The sequence below is a fragment of the Argentina silus genome, assembly GCF_951799395.1.
Source record: "Argentina silus genome assembly, chromosome: 1".
NCBI lineage: Eukaryota > Metazoa > Chordata > Actinopteri > Argentiniformes > Argentinidae > Argentina > Argentina silus.
In genome coordinates this window covers 27,481,534-27,502,214 of record NC_139655.1, presented here as the reverse complement: position 1 = coordinate 27,502,214, position 20,681 = coordinate 27,481,534, and the positions used below count along the sequence as shown (strand labels likewise).

Here is a 20,681-nt window from a genome sequence, read left to right as displayed (position 1 = left end):
GAGAGCCTGCCCTCTCCAAGACTTCTCCATCACAGTAGAGAACTCTACTGTGACCTCATCCCAGACAGCCAATAACCTTGGGGTGATCCTTGACAACCACTTATCCTGTGTGGCGAACATCACAGCGACAGCATGCTCCTGTAGATACTTCCTCTACAACATCAGAAGGATACGTCCATTCCTCACCAGAGAAGCAGCATAACTCTTGGACCAGACACTTGTGATCTCTCGCCTTGACTACTGCAATGCACTCTTGGCTGGCCTCCCCACCTCTGCCATCAGGCCTCTGCAGCTCATCCAGAATGCTGCCACCCATCTGGTGTTCAATCTCCCCAAATTCTCCCATGTCACCCCCCTCCTTCGCACCCTTCACTGGCTCCCAGTAGCAGCTTGCATCAGATTCAAGACCCTGGTGCTTACCTACTGGGCAGCAAAGAGAACAGCCCCTCCCTACTTGCAAACAATGATCAGCCCCCGAACCCCTGCCTGATCACTCCACTCTTCCACCTCGGCTGGCCGCCTGGCACCGCAGCTTCTACGTGGATGCAGCAGCCGCGCTACTCGGTCACAGCATTTCACTGTCCTGGCGCCTGTTGGTGGAACGAGTTTCTCACTGCTGTCAGGACTGCAGAGTCACTACCTATCCTCTTCATCCCCACTAACCCCCTGTACAAGTTTCTCTACTGTAAATAAATTAATCATTTAAAAAAACAAAACATTTGTTGTCCCTCACTCATGTGCCAGAAAAGCTGAACATGTGGCGACAGCTTTACAGCCTCGATGTGACTGCGCCCTCTGTAGCGCATACTGTATTTAGCGCTGGTTTGGAGACTGTGTGATGTAGAAGGGGTACATTCCTGTATCCGTACAGGTTTCCGGTTCGGACCAGGCAATCAGGGCGTTTTGCAGTATCCCATACTGAGGGATTGAACCGAGTTGACTGAAAGAGAAATGTTACAAATGTAACCCAGGTTCTTTTAAGGAGATGAGGGAGACACATCACCTCACTGCGCTGAGCTCGTACAGAGCGGTTCACTGGATGAAATGGCACACTTGCTGCATCCCTTTATTGGAATGGGTGATAGGCGGGGTTATCACCTGCAAGCATGACTGGCCTGTACTAGGCGTGATTGAAGAGGCGTCTTCAGCTAAAGGTACACAAGAGTGCGTGTCCCATAGTGAGGTGCCTCCCTCATCTCCTTCAGAGAACCTGGGTTACATTTGTAACCTTTAGATTTAGACCTCTCTCTTTCCTTCCTCTCCAACTCTCTCCCTCTCTCTTTCTACAAAAGCATACCTTACAGGAGCATTTCTTACTTTTTTATTTTACTCAATAAAGTATCATCATTGATTTGAAGTCTGTGTAATGTTCTGTGCTGACATGTCCCCCTGGATACTCAGGACAGCTCTTCAGAGGACATCTCCACTTTCAGAGCAGACCACACAGCTCAGAGACCTGTCAAAAACAGCTGGGACGTCTCCCTCCGCCCCTCACCTCTTCCTACTTCTTTTTCCTTCCCCCACTCTTCTCTTCCAGTCTTTCAACCCCCCAGAGCCAGCAAAAAAGCTTTGATAAAGGGTTTGGGAACGCATCAGAAAGCAGCAGTACATTTCCATTTTTATCTGCTTGAAGACCCTCCCTCTCCACACCCTGAACAACTTCTCATTAACATAAACTAAGTGCATCTTCTTAGCTGGATTTTTCTTTCTTCATCGTCTATAGTTGAGCTACAGTAAGATTGGCATGGACATGAATCCACAAAGAATATCAGTCATAATGGTCACATTTTAAAATGCCAAATTAAACCTTTTTAAACCATTTAAAAGGACTACATACTGGCAATGTACTATATCACAAGTAAATTATAGGCATCCCATGCTTAACAATGGGTGGGAAAAGAGTTATTAGACACATTTAGCAACACATCTGATGGACCTTTATACCCTTTACATAGTACAACAGAAGAGCAGAATCTGCTATTTACCATTGTACTTTACACAGCTGTCAAACAGTAATGTCATACATCATAAACGTTTATAAACACATACATAAAACATTGCAAGTCCCAATGCCAAATTGATGTTGGATGTGGAACACTTTATTTACCATGCCATACTACTGCAAATTAATATGTGTAGATTTTTTAATTTTAGAGTGCCTTATGTTCAGCGCTGTTCCAACTGCATTGTACATCAATGCTTTAATTTCTGTGCCTGGGGGCTGACTATTTCAACACAGGACACAAATCACACCAGATGCACATGGTGACAGGCTTGCCAACGGAGTTGTGTGTCTTGTTATCATATTTTAATCATGACTGAATGACATGACTTGTTTCCTCACACCTCCTAGGTGGATACCCAGCAGGTGATGGTCATCATCAATCTGGACAAACAGAAAGACATGTATGATGTCTAGAGGGAACTATTTTGCCTGAAACCACAAAGTTACTCAAGCATGGTCAAACAGCCAGGTTAATCTTAGGTTATTTCTCTTTGTCTATGTATCTATGCAGTTGAAAAAATAGGCCTGTGCTGTAAGTGTCATATTTCAAGGGGTTATATACAAAGTACAATACTTTCTCTCTTTCTCTCTCTCTCTCTCTCTCTCAAAGTGTGTTAGAGAGGTGACTAGAGTGAAAGAGAGAGAGAGAGAATGAACGTCAGTGTGCATTTCTTTGAGCTTGTAGAAGACACGTTAAAGAGTTATGGAAATCTCGTGTTCTCATATTTATAATTGACAGAATTGAATGATGGTGAGCAATTTCAATTAATTATTGCTTAATCATATGCCAATAAACGTGACAAAGAGCTGCAAGCAGTTCTCAAGTTGAAATAACTACACTTCAAAAGACCAATGGGCCTAAGGCAATTTCAAAGAGACAGTTAAATTAATGCTCACAACATCAATATCAATTGAGTCCTAAAAGTAGGCATCGAGCAGCCTACTGTAAAACTCTGTCAGGCCTCTATAAAACAAAAAGTGTAGCCTCATTTATTATTATTATTATTATTATTATTATTATTATTAATAATAATAATAATACTATTGTAGCCTAATACAATGTAATTGAATACGATTCCGTTCCTAATGTTGGTTTAATCACCATCATTTTTTTTATTTTTTTTTAAAGTCTCCTACTTGTTAATAAAAACACCTGTCTTTAGCCACAGATATGTGTCCTCGAATGAGAAACAATTTACGCACGCGAGACGCGCATAAGAAGCTGAAATGATTTTACACCATATAGCGCGAAAGGGTAACATACTTTACATAGTCATAATCATAGACACCTTATAAAACCTTATAACACATTCATAGGTCCGGAGAAACGGTGCATCACACCCTATCCCACGCCCCACCCCCCCTTGAGATGTGGGAACTTTCCTAGTCAAGGTCTGTCTTGCCGTAGTGCAGTCAAATACAAAATTATTTCATTTTACTGCCCGGGACGCGAAGTGATTCTGGAAAGACTCCCTGGGAATATTCTAATGAGGAATATCTCATCGTGTTAACGGGCTACCCAGAACTCAAGATATATCAGTTTATTTGTCAGTTGACTTTTTCCATTTACTTATTTTATTAATGTCGCCAAACTAGGGAAAAGCTCACGGTTGGCTACAGGAGCGGTCGGACGGCTTGTTCTATCGGTTCTCGGAAGAAAGATAGAACAAAACAAAAGACGGTCCAAGAGATAAAGTGATAGCAGCTGTTTCAGAATGAATAACAATAAAATTGAAAAGGAGAACGAACCAAATGAATTCGCCAACCACGAAGAGGAGGTATGGCTGCATTATGTCCTATTTGCCTCATCACCTAATTTCTGCATTTTAATTATAAGGCAATGTAGCCTCACAGTAACAGTTCTTCCTTATAGAGGTGGAATAAGAAAGAGACAGACTGCATCGATGAGACTCGGATGATATGCTTGGCAGTTGAGATGTTAGTGATCTGAATGAGAGTTTGAACTTCTATGCCTGATTTGGTTATCATCAAATATCAATCTATCAATGGGATGGATAGTCATTTCAAACTATGTCCATAACTCCCCTGATAACCTTTGGTCACAAATTAGATACATTTGTGTAAAAGTGAAAACCTTATTGAGTAGGGAAGTTACAGTACATGATCGATAAAGAGTGATTGAATCTATAGTGGAAACATGCATTCAGGTTTATTGGTTGTCACCAGAGCTGAGGGAGCATTTTTAGTTCAAACATTGCTGTTGCAACATGTAGGCAATGTCTTTGTACTGTTCTAGTCAAGGGAGAGTACAGATACAATGTAGATATGTTTCAGTTAGTAAAATCTCACAATGAATGTCAGGCCTATTGTATATCCATCATGTAACCAAGTTAATTGAGACTCAAACTACAGGCTGGACAATTACCCAGTTGGATTTTTTCCCTTCTAAAATATAAGCTTGGTTGTGCAATCTTGTATCCAATTTCCTAATATCTCTCTCACTACATAAATATGTGTATAGTGGTGTCGTTTGCATGGTTATTTATTTTGGCTTTGAAATGTCAGCTTTCTAGATTATATACTTCTTACACCCCACAGTCCTTCCAGCCAAGTGATGTAAGAAAGGTATATCAGATTATATCAGTTATTTCTCTTGGAGCAATTTGATTATAGCCTAAGTATTAGTCACTTATGAATGAATAGCCCAACATTCCATATTTTAGCCTACTATTCAGGTTACTGTGGATGCAGTCCAATTTGCATCACTGCTTTATTAGATAATATAAAATAATGGATCGTTTAGAAAGTACTACAAAATTCTTTCAGTATTAGGCTAGACTAAGGCTACTGTGGTGTTTCAATTCACAATTTCAGAATCAATACAAGTTCTACACATTTGCCTACTGTAAGTCCTATAGAACTACATACATTTTACATTAAAAAAAAATTCACTATATACCAGTGAAGGAGACGTAAAGTATAAGGGTATCGGTTTTTCAGCTGACGCCTCTCTTCTTGTGTAGTTTCAACTAAAACTTGGACTGGGTGGATTATACAGACTGCATTTAAGAGGACAGGGGAATCTAATGGGCATAAATATGTTAATAAATATGTTAATAATAAGGAAGCTGTCCAGACCAGCTAAAGCTTAATGTTTACTTAGGTATATTGATATAATGGTAGACAGGGCCACTTAATATTTTGTGAAACGCTGTATGTCCTAATATTTGTTAGAATGGTGGGGGTTGTTACTAAATTAAGGTACTGTATGCCAGCCCAGCATACACACACACACACACACACACACACACACACACACACACACACACACACACACACACACACACACAGAGAGGTAGAAATCGGATCTTCTTGACCACTCAGTTACATTTCTTGTAGGAACACTCAGAAGTTGCCACTTTTTGGAAAGTGTATCTCTGTAGACATATCGTATTTAGAAAATGCTCTCATACTCTAAGGAGGTATGAATTGAAGATTTTCTTTATCCAAAGCCTGTGATTTGCTGAAGCCTTTTTTTTGTTTGTACTAAACTTGATAGTCTCCATCAGCACAATATAGAACACAAACAGGCAATAATATGATTTTATGTCATTTTATGTTTCACAGCACTACAATAAAAAAATAAAAAGACAAAGTTCAACTGCCGTTCTGCCATGACCCTAATTTTGAACAATGTCAGTACTTTTTGCGATGCTGTTTAGGGTAGTATAGAACTCAGTCAATTACTGATTTATACTGGTAACCTCAGAGAAGGTTTGCTTCTCATGCCTGCTACGTTGCTCTGCTTCATACACCATCTTCATTGTAAAATGATGTAGCTTCAAAACATTATTAAAAGGTTGATTTACTACAGACCAGTGATCACAAACCTTAGTCCTGGAGAGCCACATGGTATGCAGACTTTTGTTTCAGTCCAGCTTGGTTCATACCTGAACACCTGGTACATATTCTTGATGATCACTTGATAGGTGAATCAGGTGTGTTAGTGCTGGGCTGCAGCATAGCTTACACAGTCTGCTGCTGCTGCTGGATATGTGAAACAAGTTATGCTGTTGGATAGAGGATGGCACTGTGGATCAGCCATGTATAGGTTTAATCCCCAGACTTGTGCATCCCTGTATGGACAAGCTTTCTCAAAGGATATTCAAAGTTTGCTTAAAAAATAGAGGACATGCCAGAAAAGACCTGGCTGCCCCCTTAGGACAGGTCTCTCTTGTAATATATACATTTTTACAATGAACACATCCTCCGATTTCTACCACCACCAGCCTCCCTTAACTTTATTAGGAACACTATACTAATACTGGGTAGGGCCTCCCTTTGCTTTCAAAACAGCCTCAATTCTTCATGGCATTGATTCCACAAGATGTTGTAAACATTCCTTTTAGATTCTTGTCCATGATGACATGATTGCATCATGCAATTCCTGTAGATTTTTCAGGTGCACTTTCAAGCTGTGAATCTCCCGTTCTACCACATCCCAAAGGTGTTCTATTGGATTCAGATCCAGTGACTGGGAATGCCACTGAAGAACACTGAACTCATTGTCATGTTCATGAAACCAGTTTGAGATTACTTTTGCTTTGTGATTTGGTGCATTATCATGCTGGAAGTAGCCATTAGAATATGGGTAAATTGTGGCCATGAAGGGATGCTCATGGTCAGCAACAATACTCAAATAGGCTGTGGCATTCAAGTGATGATTGATTGGTATTAACGGGCCCAAAGTGTGCCAAGAAAACATTCCCCACACCATTACACCACCTCCACCATGAGAAGGTGTACAGGTGTTCCTAATAAAGTGTTCAGTGAGTGTATATATATAGAGATTTTGTCTTTCTCAATGAGATCACCTGCATAGCTAAAGCATAATTTAATACTTCCAAATGCAAAGCCCATCTCTCAAACAGAACAAAGAAGCAGATATCTTTGCATACATATCATTAAGAGATAGTGAATCTCTACCTCTAACCTTCATGCACAACTGCACAACCTCCACCCTTCAGCCTCATCTCCATACTTACATTCTCACCCACAGATCTCCAGCCTCAGCATGTATCCTAACCTCAACTTCAAGATTGACATTCACACTTATTTAAACTTGATCTTATTTGGATCTCAAAGGCTCATGACTGTTGGGGCTAGTTTTGTGTTCTGCATTTTGAAGGCTTCAAGGAGAAGCTCACTAACGAAAAGACCCCCATTTTATCTTTGGGTCTGTCTATGAAGTTATTGATTATAGACCATATGTTCATGTGCACATATGTTGATTTTTGTCTAAATGTGGTCTAAAGACATGAAAGGAGAGAACGACAAATGTTTAGAGAGAAAGGGAACCTCATGCAAGTAGAGTTCAACAGATGCTCCATTCCTCCCCAGAGTCTAATTTAATTGTGCAGGCCCATTTTGGGTCCCCCCATCCTCTTCAAATGGCAGGTCATGTGGCCAGCATGACCTTTTCAGTGAAGGCATCTTCGCAGGGAGTTATGTGGTAGGAAAATGAGGATGAAGTTGAATGAAGCCATGATGGGGTCCGGTACAGTTGCCGTGTTTTCTCCTCTGTGTGTGTGTCTGTGTGTGTTTGTGTGTCTGTTGAAAGGGCATGTTAACTCTCCGTGACATGGAACATATCAGAGGGGGGCACAACAAGCATCCATGTAGCTGGAGCCATAATCTGGTTATGATAGAGCACACATTCACATGCACATGCACATGCACATGCACATACACACACACACACACACACACACACACACACACACACACACACACACACACACACACACACACCCTTCCCCCACTTCATGGGTTTGAGTTTATTTATAAAACCGCTCAGGGAATTGTCATCTTATCTTGGCCATTTGTCAGCTGTGCGACAAGAGGTATTTGAAAAGACAACAAGGCTTAGCGTCAAGAACTGCTGGTGGGACCGTGTAATGTGACAGAGAAAAAAAGAACTGTGAAGACTTGTATGAAGTCTTAAAAACCATTTAGACAGACCACTGGTGAGAGACGGAAAGAAGAGCTATTGTATGAAACTCAGCCTTGCTTAAAAGACCCTCATTGTTGACTTTTGGATCACGTCTTGTGATGTGTGAGATCAATTACAGATAGTTGTGTGGAAGACGTGCGTTTTGGTTTGCTTTGTTAGGCTGTGTGTACAGTATGTGCTTATTCACTCACCTCCACTTATGCTCTCTCACTCACATGCTATAATTAACCACATTAGACATTTTAACACCCCACTCTTCTTCTCTCTTCCTTGTTCTCACCCATGTACTCACTCACTCTGGCATTAAGGCTCTCCACAGCTTGAACCTTCTCCTTGCTCTCTCCTCAACTCTCTCTTTCTCTCTCTCTCTCCTCCCTCTCTCTCTCTCCTTCCTCCCTCTCTTCTTCCCTTCCTCCTTCCCCCCCTCTGTCCCAGCAGACAAACTCCTTATCGGCCTATAATGTGAAAGCATGACCCTGAGCGTTTAACAGAAGGCCCGTTTATGGTCATGGGAACCCCTTAAGACAAGAACGAGCCAGGCAGAACGTGAGAGGCTGACTGCTGACTGCTCAGCTGAGAGCCATGAGTCTTAGCCAGTGAGTCATCCATGCGAGCCGGGGTCAGGCTCTCCCACCATTGGATTAGCTGGGAGTGCCCCCCTCCTCTAGATAATGCTTTACCCTCAGGGGTCAATTGGTTTGTTTAGGGGGTAGGGACTCTACTTGAAATGTGACTTTCAAGGGTCATATTTACTGCGAGTTTCATGCTTAGCCACTGTATGAGTCTCCAAAGCAGATTCTGCTCTCTGTTCATGCCTAATTCAACCCCTGCTAAAAAGTAGGAGGGGTTCTGTTGGGCTAAGCAGTAACAAAGGCCTGGGAAGGGTGGCGAGGACTAGGTCAATTAGCCAGTGTTAATGACTACCTTGGAATGCTGTTTAATCACTTCATGGAGACAGTCTTATCAGGAGGGAGGGTGAAGGAGGAACTTGTTGTGAAGCAGAACTAAACCCCCCCCCCAAAAAAAACCCCAACAACAACTGACAATCTACTTTATGATAACTGACTATCTACTTGACAACCTGTCAATGACTCCTTCCGCTAGACATGTTAAATGACTCCTCACAGCCCTGTCGCTGGGTTCAAGATGGAAACCTGGTGATTGACAGAAAATGAAGACCACATATTGGAAGATGTGGCCTAAGGGTATTAACCAAGCTCAGTTGAGATTAGGGGAAGACAACAATAACACAGCTCCCCAAAAAGCAGCTCTTATTTGCTCTGGCTTAGATCATTTGTGTAAACCTTCTAAAGGTCTGTTGTAAGGAGTTACTTTATTGAGTCTAGCCGGCCGGTGATTGGTCAAAAACATTTCTGGGAATAAGAAAACACTTTCTTTGTTCCAGCTTTTGTTATGATGTTCTGAGTGTATTCAACCTCACAGTTAACCTCCAACCCAAACACTAGCCTTGCTGTGACCTTTGACCCCTCATGTGGAACTTGACCTTTCACTTTAACCCTGACTCAGGCAGGATTAACAATCATTTAGATGGATCCATCCATTTTAGGGCATTGGACACCTAGCAGTCCAGCAATATCTTTAGAATCTCCATGGGAACAAAACAGTGGGGATGATTGAGAGTGACAGTAACACGTAACAGTGACAACTGAGATGGCAAGGGAGAGGATACTGTCAGTTAACTTCTTTTTTTGCAAAAATGCTAGACTGACGTAAGACAGTTGACTTGGTTTTGCCTTGAGCTTTTTTTCAATATGGATGTGCGGTGGTTTGATTTAAATTTTGTGTAGTAGTTGCGGGCTATGTAGATTTGGAGACAGCTATTGTGGAGGTGTTGATTGATGGTAAAAAGAAGCGTTACTTCTCTGCCTTTATCTGTGCATGGATAAAGACAGACACAGATGCAGACACATAGACAAAGACACGACAAGTCAAGTACTCACATGCACAAATGCAGGCAAGCAAGCAGGCATGCACACAGGCGCGCATACACGCACAAATACACCAGTGGAGGCTGGTGGAGGTAGAAATTGGAGGACGGGCTCTTGTAATGCAAGGAATGGAAAGAGGAATGGTAGCAAACGTGTGCTTCTGTTCCATGCATTACAATGAGCCTGTCCTCCAATTTCTACCTCCACCAGCCTCCCCTGACATAGACACAATATCAGAGTTCTCACTACCCCATAAAAACTCCAAGGCCAGAGTTCTCTCCCACCATACCCCATTTGGAGGAAACCTCCAAGGTCGCACACCTCTTTTGAACCAAAATGGATGGCCAAAAAGCACACAAGGTAAAGTTAGAACAGCTGTCTGAAGCTACAGTATGAGTCACTTGAGTTAAGGAGATTATGGAGATACTTCCCTACATGCACTTTAGAGGTAATTTATTCATGATTATAATCATTTATGACATTATCTTATGACATTTGGTGAATGGTTGGAGATGTATAAGATGTTTTTGAAATTGCAGACACAATAGTTTTGCCATTGATTCACAAGAAGCGTGACTTATTTTTGCTCATAGCTATAGGCTCTGGCATTTTAGCACTTTATATATTTTTGGGAAAACAATTAATGTTGAATTCATTGCAGGCATATTTAAATGGGGGTCACTGCATCAAGAAGTTTGCAACCCACTGTATTTGATCATTGAAGAGTTGATGACTTCATCCATAGGGCATGGCATTGTGTAGTGCTGATTAGAGGTGTGTTCCTCCCACGGGACACACACCGAAGGTGGCCTTAATAGGATCTGATGTTTTTGGCCCAGGGTGCCGCACAGCTTTGCTAACCGTTGCCAGGTAACCACGCTGTACGCCGTTTGTAAAGTTCTCAGCTGGCTGGCTCTGGGTCTGCTGTTTTTGATCGAAGTACGCGGCATGTTTGTGTGTGAGAACACCATAAATGGTCAATGATTCAAAGCCAGACCAGGCCACTCAGCACTATGGGAAAGCAGGTATGTGGAAACTCACAATGACTCACGAGGATCTAGTAAAACATGGTACTAAAAATCCAATAAAAAGTGGCAGGAGTTGAAAGTTAAGATTTATGGCCCCATATAAACTATTTTATCATTGTTCATTGTTAAAATAAAATAAAAACAATGGTTCTGAGTCACAGGAACCAAATGAGTACTATCTTAACTTTTCAGTTTACTGCATGACAAGTTTAATATTTCACTTCACTGCAAATGGGACACATGTGAGCACCAGTCTTTTAACAATAGACATAATCAACAGCAGATGTGAACAAGTGTTGACACATTTGACCATCACCTGACAGCCCACACGCAGACCAAAACCCGACACTCTCCAGCATATCATGTATCACAATAGCTAACATCATAACAACTCAGGAATGGGAGAGGAGCATGGTGCAACCAAGTTTGGGATTTCCCATTGTTCTGTCTCTATAGTGAACTCATTGTTTTGAGTCTTTGTCTTGACTTGTACGGACATTTTAGACTTGAGAGTCTATTGACTTTAGGAATCAAATGGTAGCTAAATCAAACCGGGACATCTGAGACAGCTTGGCTATGAAGACTAAGATTACCAAGGTATTCCAAGTAATTGTACCAAAGCCTGCTTCAGGGTGGTTTGGGAAAAGTTTTGCTTAGGGATTAAGCAGATTCACATTCAGCACAGCAGCATATACAGTAGAACCAGACCTTTCTCAGTTGATTAGAATGAAAATATGGCAATAGACCAATAGACCATACACCAGTGAAACTCAAGTAAAACCTTTTTGATTGAAAGGTTAGCTACTCTCTACTAGTTTGATTGGAGGTTAGCTACAAACTACTCTGAGTAGTGACCTTACTACAGTACATCAGCCTGTACAACTGAGTTTATTGTCAAAGTATCACCAACACCATGGCTTTTTTCAAATTCTTCTACTTTCTCACACACTATCTCTCAGTTATACATGTCTGATAGGCTGTCAGAGATTCCCTTGTCATTATCTGATGCTGTCCTCTGAAAGTCTTTTAAGGAGTCACACACATTAGTTTATTTAAACCAACCTGCCATTGACAGACACCAGTGACAGATCTGTAGAGTTTGGCTTGGCTCAGATAAGATAGTGGCTAAGGTAAGAAAGTCATAGAGGTGAATGTGGCCAGCTGGTAGCTCAGCTTGCCAGCTAGCTCTCAAGTTGCTAGGCTTCTCTGTTTGTGTTGGTTCAGTTTTGGCATCGGCACAGGGTTTCACGTTACTTTGGATGAATAATAGGCCTATCGCTTCATCAGTTCATTCCTGTTGTGCTCAATCGAAAGGTGTGAAATCCACTCTCTGCTTCTGAAATTCTAGAGTAGACTCTATAAATCTACTTTTTTTTTTTTTTTACAGTGGAGAGATCATGAGCAAGTTCGGTTCTGCAACCTGACTGTTGTTTAATGAGTTTCATTATTTTAATTTGGAAATTACCTTTGGTGGCATATTCACTGCAGGTGAATATTGGCCTGGCTTGATGCATAGATAATATGTTTTTCATGAGACCCAATATAAGCATTTGTAACACACTAATAACACTTGTTCCATGACCCTTACAGTACACATCATATGGAATAGCATTTTGTTTTGCATGGACATTGAACCTGATGAAACATAATAATATCTTTCTTCAGATGAACTACACACATTTTCCCCCTACTGTACTGTACGCCTGATGGATACCCAGTTTTTTCCCACTCAAATATTGCACATCCTACATTAATGAGTCAAAATTATACTAATACTGTATGAGAATGCCACCTTCCAACGAGAGAACTTACTTATCATTCTCATGGTAGTCCTCAAGTAGTTTCCCACAGAACTCCTATCTTTAAAGAGGACCAGAATAAAAATTCCTCACCTAATTCTAAGCTGACATATAAATCGTAATTTGGCACTCAGCTCACTTATGTCCCCCAAGTTGAAGAGTTCAAATATAAAACAGAGGGTAAAACTGCAGGGGAGGATGGCCATAAAACTTACTGGGCCATGGATTACATACAAAAACAAATTTACTCACAAAGGAGTGTGTGTTGGATGAGTGTGTGTTGGGGGAAGGAGTGTGTGTGTTTGTGAAGGCAAATGATGATCATATCAGTTGTGTATTTCAAAGGTTTGCTTTGGCTTTAATTGTAGATCACACACTAACCATGTTCGTTCTTTATCAGGCCCTTTCAGTTTCCAAGGCTCCATTTTGGCTTCTTTGCTCATTCGTTAATGTCAGTTACGGTTGCTATTTATAATTACGGAAGGTTAATGAAATATACATGAACGCTGTACTCTCTGTCTCCTCTCCTACAGGTTCGGACGCTATTTGTCAGTGGACTACCTCTAGATATTAAACCTCGGGAATTGTATCTCCTGTTCAGACCATTTAAGGTATGTTTATACATAGTAAATGGATGGTATGTCTCTATTTTTAGTATCAATGGGCCTCCATTAATAATGATGAAATAAATGGCAATGGAAAAATCAGGGGTTCAAGTGTCTGTTTTCCTTGGACTGGAGTTCAATCAAAATGGATCCATGGGGAACCTGCATTTTGGAAAATTACACTGTGCCTATAAAATGTGCTGTTTGTTTTCACTGACTAAACTATGCTGTTATGGAACAGAATCATGCATACCTGTATCCCTGCAGCTTATTCAGAGACTATTCCTGGAGTCCACACGAAACACAATACAAAGCAATCACACACATTGTAGTGTAGGGTCTCTAATCCATCACTTACTGTAGATCATCCACATGGTATGTGCATGGGAGTGTTATATCATATGAGTGTTTAAAGCAGTAAATCATGACCTATCAGGTAAGATTCTAGAGGCCTGTACATATGTTTTTCATAAGCAACCTATGACCTGTGACACTACCATGCTTGCTACAAAATACTGGTATGCCGCTTTCATATGAAAACAACATTTGTTGATAGACCATATGCTCATTCAAGAAATTTCACATAATTTAGATATTTAGTTATCTATCTATTTAGTTATGATTTAGTCAAGCTACAAATTGAGCAAACACATTATGTTATTCAAATCCAATGCAACCCCCCACTTCCACACTTACCCCCTAAGCACACCTATAGTTCTTAAATTACTTGATACAGTAGGTCAGTGTTTACAAGGTTCATACTGCCATCAATACATTGGGCCACCTCAATGCCACTGCTGTGGCAGACATGAGTTGTGAAGACGTGCAAAGTTTTGCTGAAAGCCACAACAAGTTGGTGACAAGAGCTGTGAAGGATGTTTGAAAAGATATTTGCTATATTTGGCAAAATCAAGATTGATGAGAATTGAAGAGATACCAGATCAGCTCATGAATTACAGGAAGATGAAGAGTGGACATTTTTAAATATCAAGTTATCTTAACAGGGACCATTATGTTTCTCAAATATCATTATATACTTTCATACTGTTTGTTGTAGTCATCATGTATTCTCTCTTAGCTCTTATATGGGCAACAAGGAACAGGGGAAATGTTTTATTTTGATATATTTAATCATTAGCGCTAAAATTCATAATCATAATTTGGATGGAGGGTCTGGGAGAAAGAGACCATATGCTATCCTTTTTGGAGCATGTTTTTTATTCAGGAGCTCAATACGTATATGCAATAGAATGTAAAGGTGAAAATGTCTCTATTGCTGGGGCCAATTGCATAAATGTAGTTAAGACTGGTCTTTGGGCCTAGATCGATCTTATTTTAGCTGTAACAAGGCTAATGTCAGTTAGCCAGTTGCATAAACATTAAGGGCTTGTGTCCACCAAATGTGAGGCGCACCAAAAAGTGAGCCGCACCACTTCTGTACCTGAAACGGCAGCATTCAAAGCAGAAAAAGATGTGGAAAAAGATGTGACTGCTGTTGCAAGGCTACCTGATACAGTGCTTTAGCTGACAAGGTAGCTAGCAACAGCAGTCACATATTTTTCAAGTCTTGAATTTTCTGTTTAGTTTCTTGGCCCAAAGTGACATTGATGCAGGGCAAAATTCAATATAAGGGCACTTGGGAGTGCTCCGCCGAAACAACGAGGAAATAGAGCTGGTGGATTCAAAAACGCGTCCGTGAAAAACACGGTCCCTTAGGCTACCCATAATTATCTGTATAAAACATTCTGTTTTGTCATAATTAAATCTCCCATCTCACCCACATCTGTGGCCTAATTTCAAATAATGCTATTAAATAAAGCAAGGTTAATTAACTACATCCACACAAATCAAAGAATCACTCATGTAATTCATCTAAGCTTTATAGGATGTGCAATGTGGGTTAACAGGGTCAAGAGGCACCAGACTCTGCAGGACGGGTTGGGGCAGCCTTTGGTTTACAAAAATAATAATTGATTGATGCTTTCAAAAAATACTGTCCCTGAGCTCCAAATGAATCAAATAAACAGCACAACATGGCCCTCAGGAGGCAATAACCCTTAGATAGCAAGAGACGGGATGGGAAAGACCAATGGACTTCGCTGGACCTCAACTGCATTAGGCAGCTTATGGGCGCACATGGCGACAGACTGCAGCATGCGGATGTAGTCCAGCAGAAATCCCATTGCTTTTCAATGGGGATTTGTGCGAACGATGCAACACTGGGTCTGCGTTGCGTGCCGTACCCTGCACACGTTCGATTTATCCAATTTGTGCGTTGAAATGCTGTGTGGCGCTCCGATGGAAGTCAGTTTAAAAGTTTCTTTATGATATTCTATGCTAACTTCTAACACTACAACAATCATGAGTTTCAAAGTTGTGTCCATTTTGACCACCTGACTGTCTCCAGTTGGTTATTTGACATGTGTGGAGGGAGGCTGTGCTCCTGCTGTAGAGCTTTGATTCATCTTCAAGAGTTGGGTCTCGTTTGAATTTAGAATTAATAGGGACCGACATGATCAGTGTAACCGTCTGGCTGAGATGGGCAGGCATGTCATTTGGGTATTACACCATATGGCTCAACCCCTGAAAACAGAAAGGTTCTAATGCTGAATACCAAAGATAATTGCAGACACTCTTGAACAATACATACAGCCGAATATTAATTTAGATATCTTAGGTATCTATGGTCGTCTGAAAAGTCAGGGAGACAAATTGCATCCACTGCATGCACTTCTGCACGCTCGAGATGCAGCAGTAAACCAAACTTTGGTGAAGTTCACCAGCGGTTACTGTTTAAAAGATAGTACAGGATCAAGAATGGAGAGAATTATAAAAGGATGAGAAATTAAGGTGAGGTGAAGTACCTCAAATAAAACATCTGAAAAAGTCAAGTCGACTCGCTACTGCTGTCGCAGTACTCCTGCTCTACCGTCACTCAACCATGAACCTTTTAAACACTGACCTACTGATCAGTTATGATATTACTATATAATAATATGGTAATTGCTTTACCTTACCTCGTTGGAATATTTGCTATGTTGCTGCTTACATCTATGAAATCATTTAAGAGCTGAGGGGGTTTGGGGTCATTTTGGAGTTCAGCATTTCTGTTTTAAATTCTTGTGCTGTTTATTATAACAATTTGTGTTGCTCTCTATTTCAGGGCTATGAGGGCTCCTTGATAAAACTCACCTCAAAACAGGTAAGTAAAATAAAACCTGCAATATTTCCACACAGTGAAACAAATGAATGAACGCATCAATCAGTCCCTCACAATACTGTTCCTGTGTAGGCTAGTTTACGCAACTGGGCTCTCTTCATTACCTCAAGCTATTTTTCCTTGGAGGGTTTTGGGGGATGGGGGGGAGCATTGCTCCTTTGAAAATCTCTTTCTAAAACTTGGAATTAGCACCTTTTGTTCAGATAAAACTGGAAAAGAAAAAAAATAAACAGTGTTTTGGTGGGGAAGGAAAAAGGTATTGCAACAACTTGCCGTTGGCTCTTTGATAGCATGCCTGCAGTCAAAGACACTCTAATGGGATGTGCAGGCCCAGAGAAGGGAGATGGAAAGAAGTTTGAGGTGTCAAAGCGAATGTTTTGACAATAACCGGTCTCTGACACCCTTAGGGGTGACTGAAAATGAGGTTGTTTGGCATGTGTCCACTTGGAATGTTGGGCAATTTAACTTTATGTCAGTGTACTAAACTCCACATTACATTGTGATGAGATGACACGCTCATTAAAAAGGAGTTACAGTGATAGAAATTGAGTGTGGTCATCAGCTGATGGAAAGTATGCAAAAGCTGACTTGTTTGATGTACAAAAGTAAGTCATAATGCCTCAGATGAGTTTCCTTGAAAGCAGTCAGTATTTTGAGAAATAACTATTTTGCTTACGTCAGATGTCATCATTGTGCTTATGTAGTCATCATACTATGTAACAGGCCCAGGGGTATCTGCCTTTGTTTTGAATACCTCTCCCATGTTCTTGGCTCGTTGCACTGAGTTGATCCTGACTAATGGTAATGACAATGGTAATGTAAATCAATCGATTCCGGTCTTCATTCCAGCAGAGAACACAGCTCCATATATAGCAAGCAGCAGATCTCAGGGCTTCTATTTATATTCTGGGTACGCTTCCTGACGTCTTTCTCTTTCGTTCTTTTTTTCCATTCCCCTTTTTTCGAAATTCCCATAACCCTAGAAAGCTTTCCAGATCACACACACTGTGGCTTAGCCCCTGGAGAACAGCATGTTTAGAGAACTCTCCCCCCTTGCTCTCACCCCCTCTCCTGTTTTTGTTCGGGAATTGTGAATCTTGTTCATAGCCAAAAGTTGTTCTACAGTATGTTTGGAGAGCCAACCATACCCAACCGTTATCCCTTGTTTCAGTTTCTGCCTCACACCTGTCTCCTATAGACTGAACCCTTGATAAAAGTGATGTCACTATATGTAGTGTCACACATGCACTAATGTGTTGGTGAAAGAACACCTTCCTTACTCTCTACTTCTTTCTCCCTCCCTCCCTTTCTCTGTCTCCCTCTCTATTTCTCCCCTCTCCCTCCCTGTGTCTCACCCCCTCTTTCTCCTTCTCTCTTTCGCTGCCCTATTGCCCGTATTTGGGCATAGGGGAGCTATGCACCATTCCTTGCATTTTGAACTCTTCATGGACTCTACAGTTCAGGCCTCGAGTGCTGCCTCTCTCTGTCACTATGGTTTTACCAAAGGGAAGAAAAAAAACATGTACTACATGTCACTCAGGCAGAGAAGTGCGGAGTCAGTATTATGCCTAAAACCTTGTTTCTTTCCTTTGTTCTGTCTTTTTGTCTCCCCAGCCAGTGGGGTTTGTCAGCTTTGACAGTCGATCAGAGGCAGAGGCTGCGAAGAATGCCTTGAACGTAAGTGCCATGCCCTCTTCATGCTGCATTCAAGCTCAGCCAGGTTCTAATAGTGTTTCTGCTGGTGACTTGCTATGTTTCTCCCTACGTATAAGTACACTCAGAGATGTATATTGTGTGTTAAGCCTTATAAATGCATTTATTTTCAATGATAATTAGAATATATACCTAAACATTTCTACATTTGCCTTATGACCCTTATGACAAGTGCATAACACATACATGTGAAGCATAAAGCAAACAGTTTCAAGTTTTAAAATGATAAATTATTTCCAAATTCCCCTATCCCAATATCCATGAAAGCATTTTCAGTCAGATTTTCAAATAAAGCTCATTTTGGGGATTTTACATAAAGCTCAAGCTTTGGCATCCCTGTGGACTGTGCAAGGTCAATCACTTTTAGCGCAGGAGAATTAACACTCCTTCCACACAGAAATAGCAGACATTGATCTAGGATTTGAGTTTAATCTCACTTATTTCAAGTAGAAGCTACTGACCTCGCTGTTAGAAATCCTTGATGAGGCAGACAGATACAGACTCATGCAAAACAGTACTCATCCCCATGAAGATTTTAGTCAAGCTCTTTGAAAGAAATATGCAAAGGGATCAAACAATGAAAACTCTTGAATGCCTTTATTTTTAATTTATTATGCTCTAGTTAGACATGTGTATTGATACTGTGCCTTTTTCAGAAATGTCCTATGACTCTTAGTTTCAGAAATAGATACATTTAATTGCAGAACCTATCAACTATCAAGTGTGACACATTTCTTGATACAGTATATGCCTATATCAAGAGCAAAATAAAGAAGCAAAAAGCAATGCTCATGTTATTACTATTACCAAATCAGGTTTAGAGTGTGTTCCAAATGAAAAACTCTGAGATTTGAACAGTGCTCTTGTTTGGAGCCCATCTCCCAGGCGTCAGGTGGAGGAGAGCCAGATCTTTTGTCTTCATATAGTGAATATTTATCTACAGTACATATTAAAATCTTTGTGTGTGTGTGTGTGTGTGTGTGTGTGTGCGTGTGCGTGTGCGTGTGCGTGTGCGTGTGCGTGTGCGTGTGCGTGTGCGTGTGCGTGTGTGTGTGTAGATCATCGGGGCAGTCATAGCATAATTGCAGTTTGATTGACATTACAAATGCAGTATTCAACACATTAAGGCCATTAAGCCCCACTGTAATATCTACCTCGAAATCAAAACATAAGAAAAGTCTGAGACACCTAAAAAATTAAAGCCCAAAATACCCATTTCAAGCTGGAGTATCAACTCTCCTCTGAACCCTCTTCAACCTGAGTTTAAATTAAAGCAGTGTACAGGCCTCATTAGACCCATATAGCTTATTATACCTCTGTAGCTTCAATTGGCAGAGGCTGGGAGAGCAGTGAGCCAAGGCAATCCTAGTTAATTCCCCCCCTTCATGAGAACCACGATCTCTCACTTCTTTCAGCTCAGCTCCCAACATGCCTGCTGGGACGGACCTACAACCAACCCTATAGGTGCTCGCTCCAGAAGTCTCACTCCCTGGCTTTTCTTCATTGATCCAACTCACTGTCTTTTTCTCGTCTCCAACACATAAAAAGCTCTCATATTGGGCTGATGTAGGGGTGAATAGCCACCGGCAAAACTATGTGTGCTTTTGATTCACAACCAAGCAAATAAACCTCTGTGAGGTCACATTCCATATTTTTAGAATCAGTCTTGGGGTGAAAGTCATTGAGATAGAAAATGTTTTGGTAGAGAGTAGAGGTTTTTAATATCGATCAGAGAAATTAAATCAACTTCTCTTCCGTTACTTGCGAGTTGGTAGCCAATACGTTGATGTCCGGATGTATGTTTTACTGTGGTATCCCAAGAATTTTTCTGGGCTTACTTTGAGTGGTGGTGTACGCTGTGTGTTGTGGCAGTTGGGGTTTGAGGTCACAGTATTAGGTTACGCTCAGAGTTCACGAGGGAAAGTGGCGACTGTCTCGTGGCTTGACTGTACATTGTGCCACTGGCTTGAATGACACCATGTCTCCGCCAAATTTGTGTCACCATGCAGGCCAACCAAACCTCAATTGCATGTCACCACACGCCTCAGACTCAGAATGACATTCTAATCCTTGTGAAGTCTCTTTAAGGCTAGGCTGAAAACAATAGCTCTCAATGTATAGTGCCTTCGGAAAGTATTCAGACCCCTTCACCTTTTCCACATTTTGTTGTGTTATAGACTCAATTTAAAATGGATTAAATTAAAATAATGTGCCATCAATCCACACACAATACCCCAGAATGACACTTTTTTAGGAATTTCAGTAAATTTATTAAAGTTGAAATACAGAAATACCTCATGTACATAAGTATTCGGACCCTTTGCTATGACACTCTTAAAATGAGCTAAAATGCAAAAATGTCATCAACAAATCACTCAGTAAGTTAGA

At 41.0% G+C, this 20,681-nt stretch overlaps 1 protein-coding gene across 2 annotated transcripts in view; it reads left to right on the top strand.

Moving 5' to 3' along the window:
- The first annotated feature begins 3,492 nt into the window (after positions 1–3,492).
- Positions 3,493–20,681, top strand: part of rbpms (RNA binding protein, mRNA processing factor) — a 28,943-nt gene continuing 11,754 nt past the window's right edge. For both annotated transcript variants that reach the window (XM_083675665.1, XM_083675666.1), the window contains exons 1-4: positions 3,493–3,783; positions 13,289–13,366; positions 16,524–16,562; positions 18,195–18,257. In XM_083675665.1, the coding sequence (XP_083531791.1) occupies positions 3,721–3,783; positions 13,289–13,366; positions 16,524–16,562; positions 18,195–18,257 (243 nt within the window). In that variant the 5' untranslated portion in view covers positions 3,493–3,720. The remainder of the gene's footprint in view (positions 3,784–13,288; positions 13,367–16,523; positions 16,563–18,194; positions 18,258–20,681) is intronic.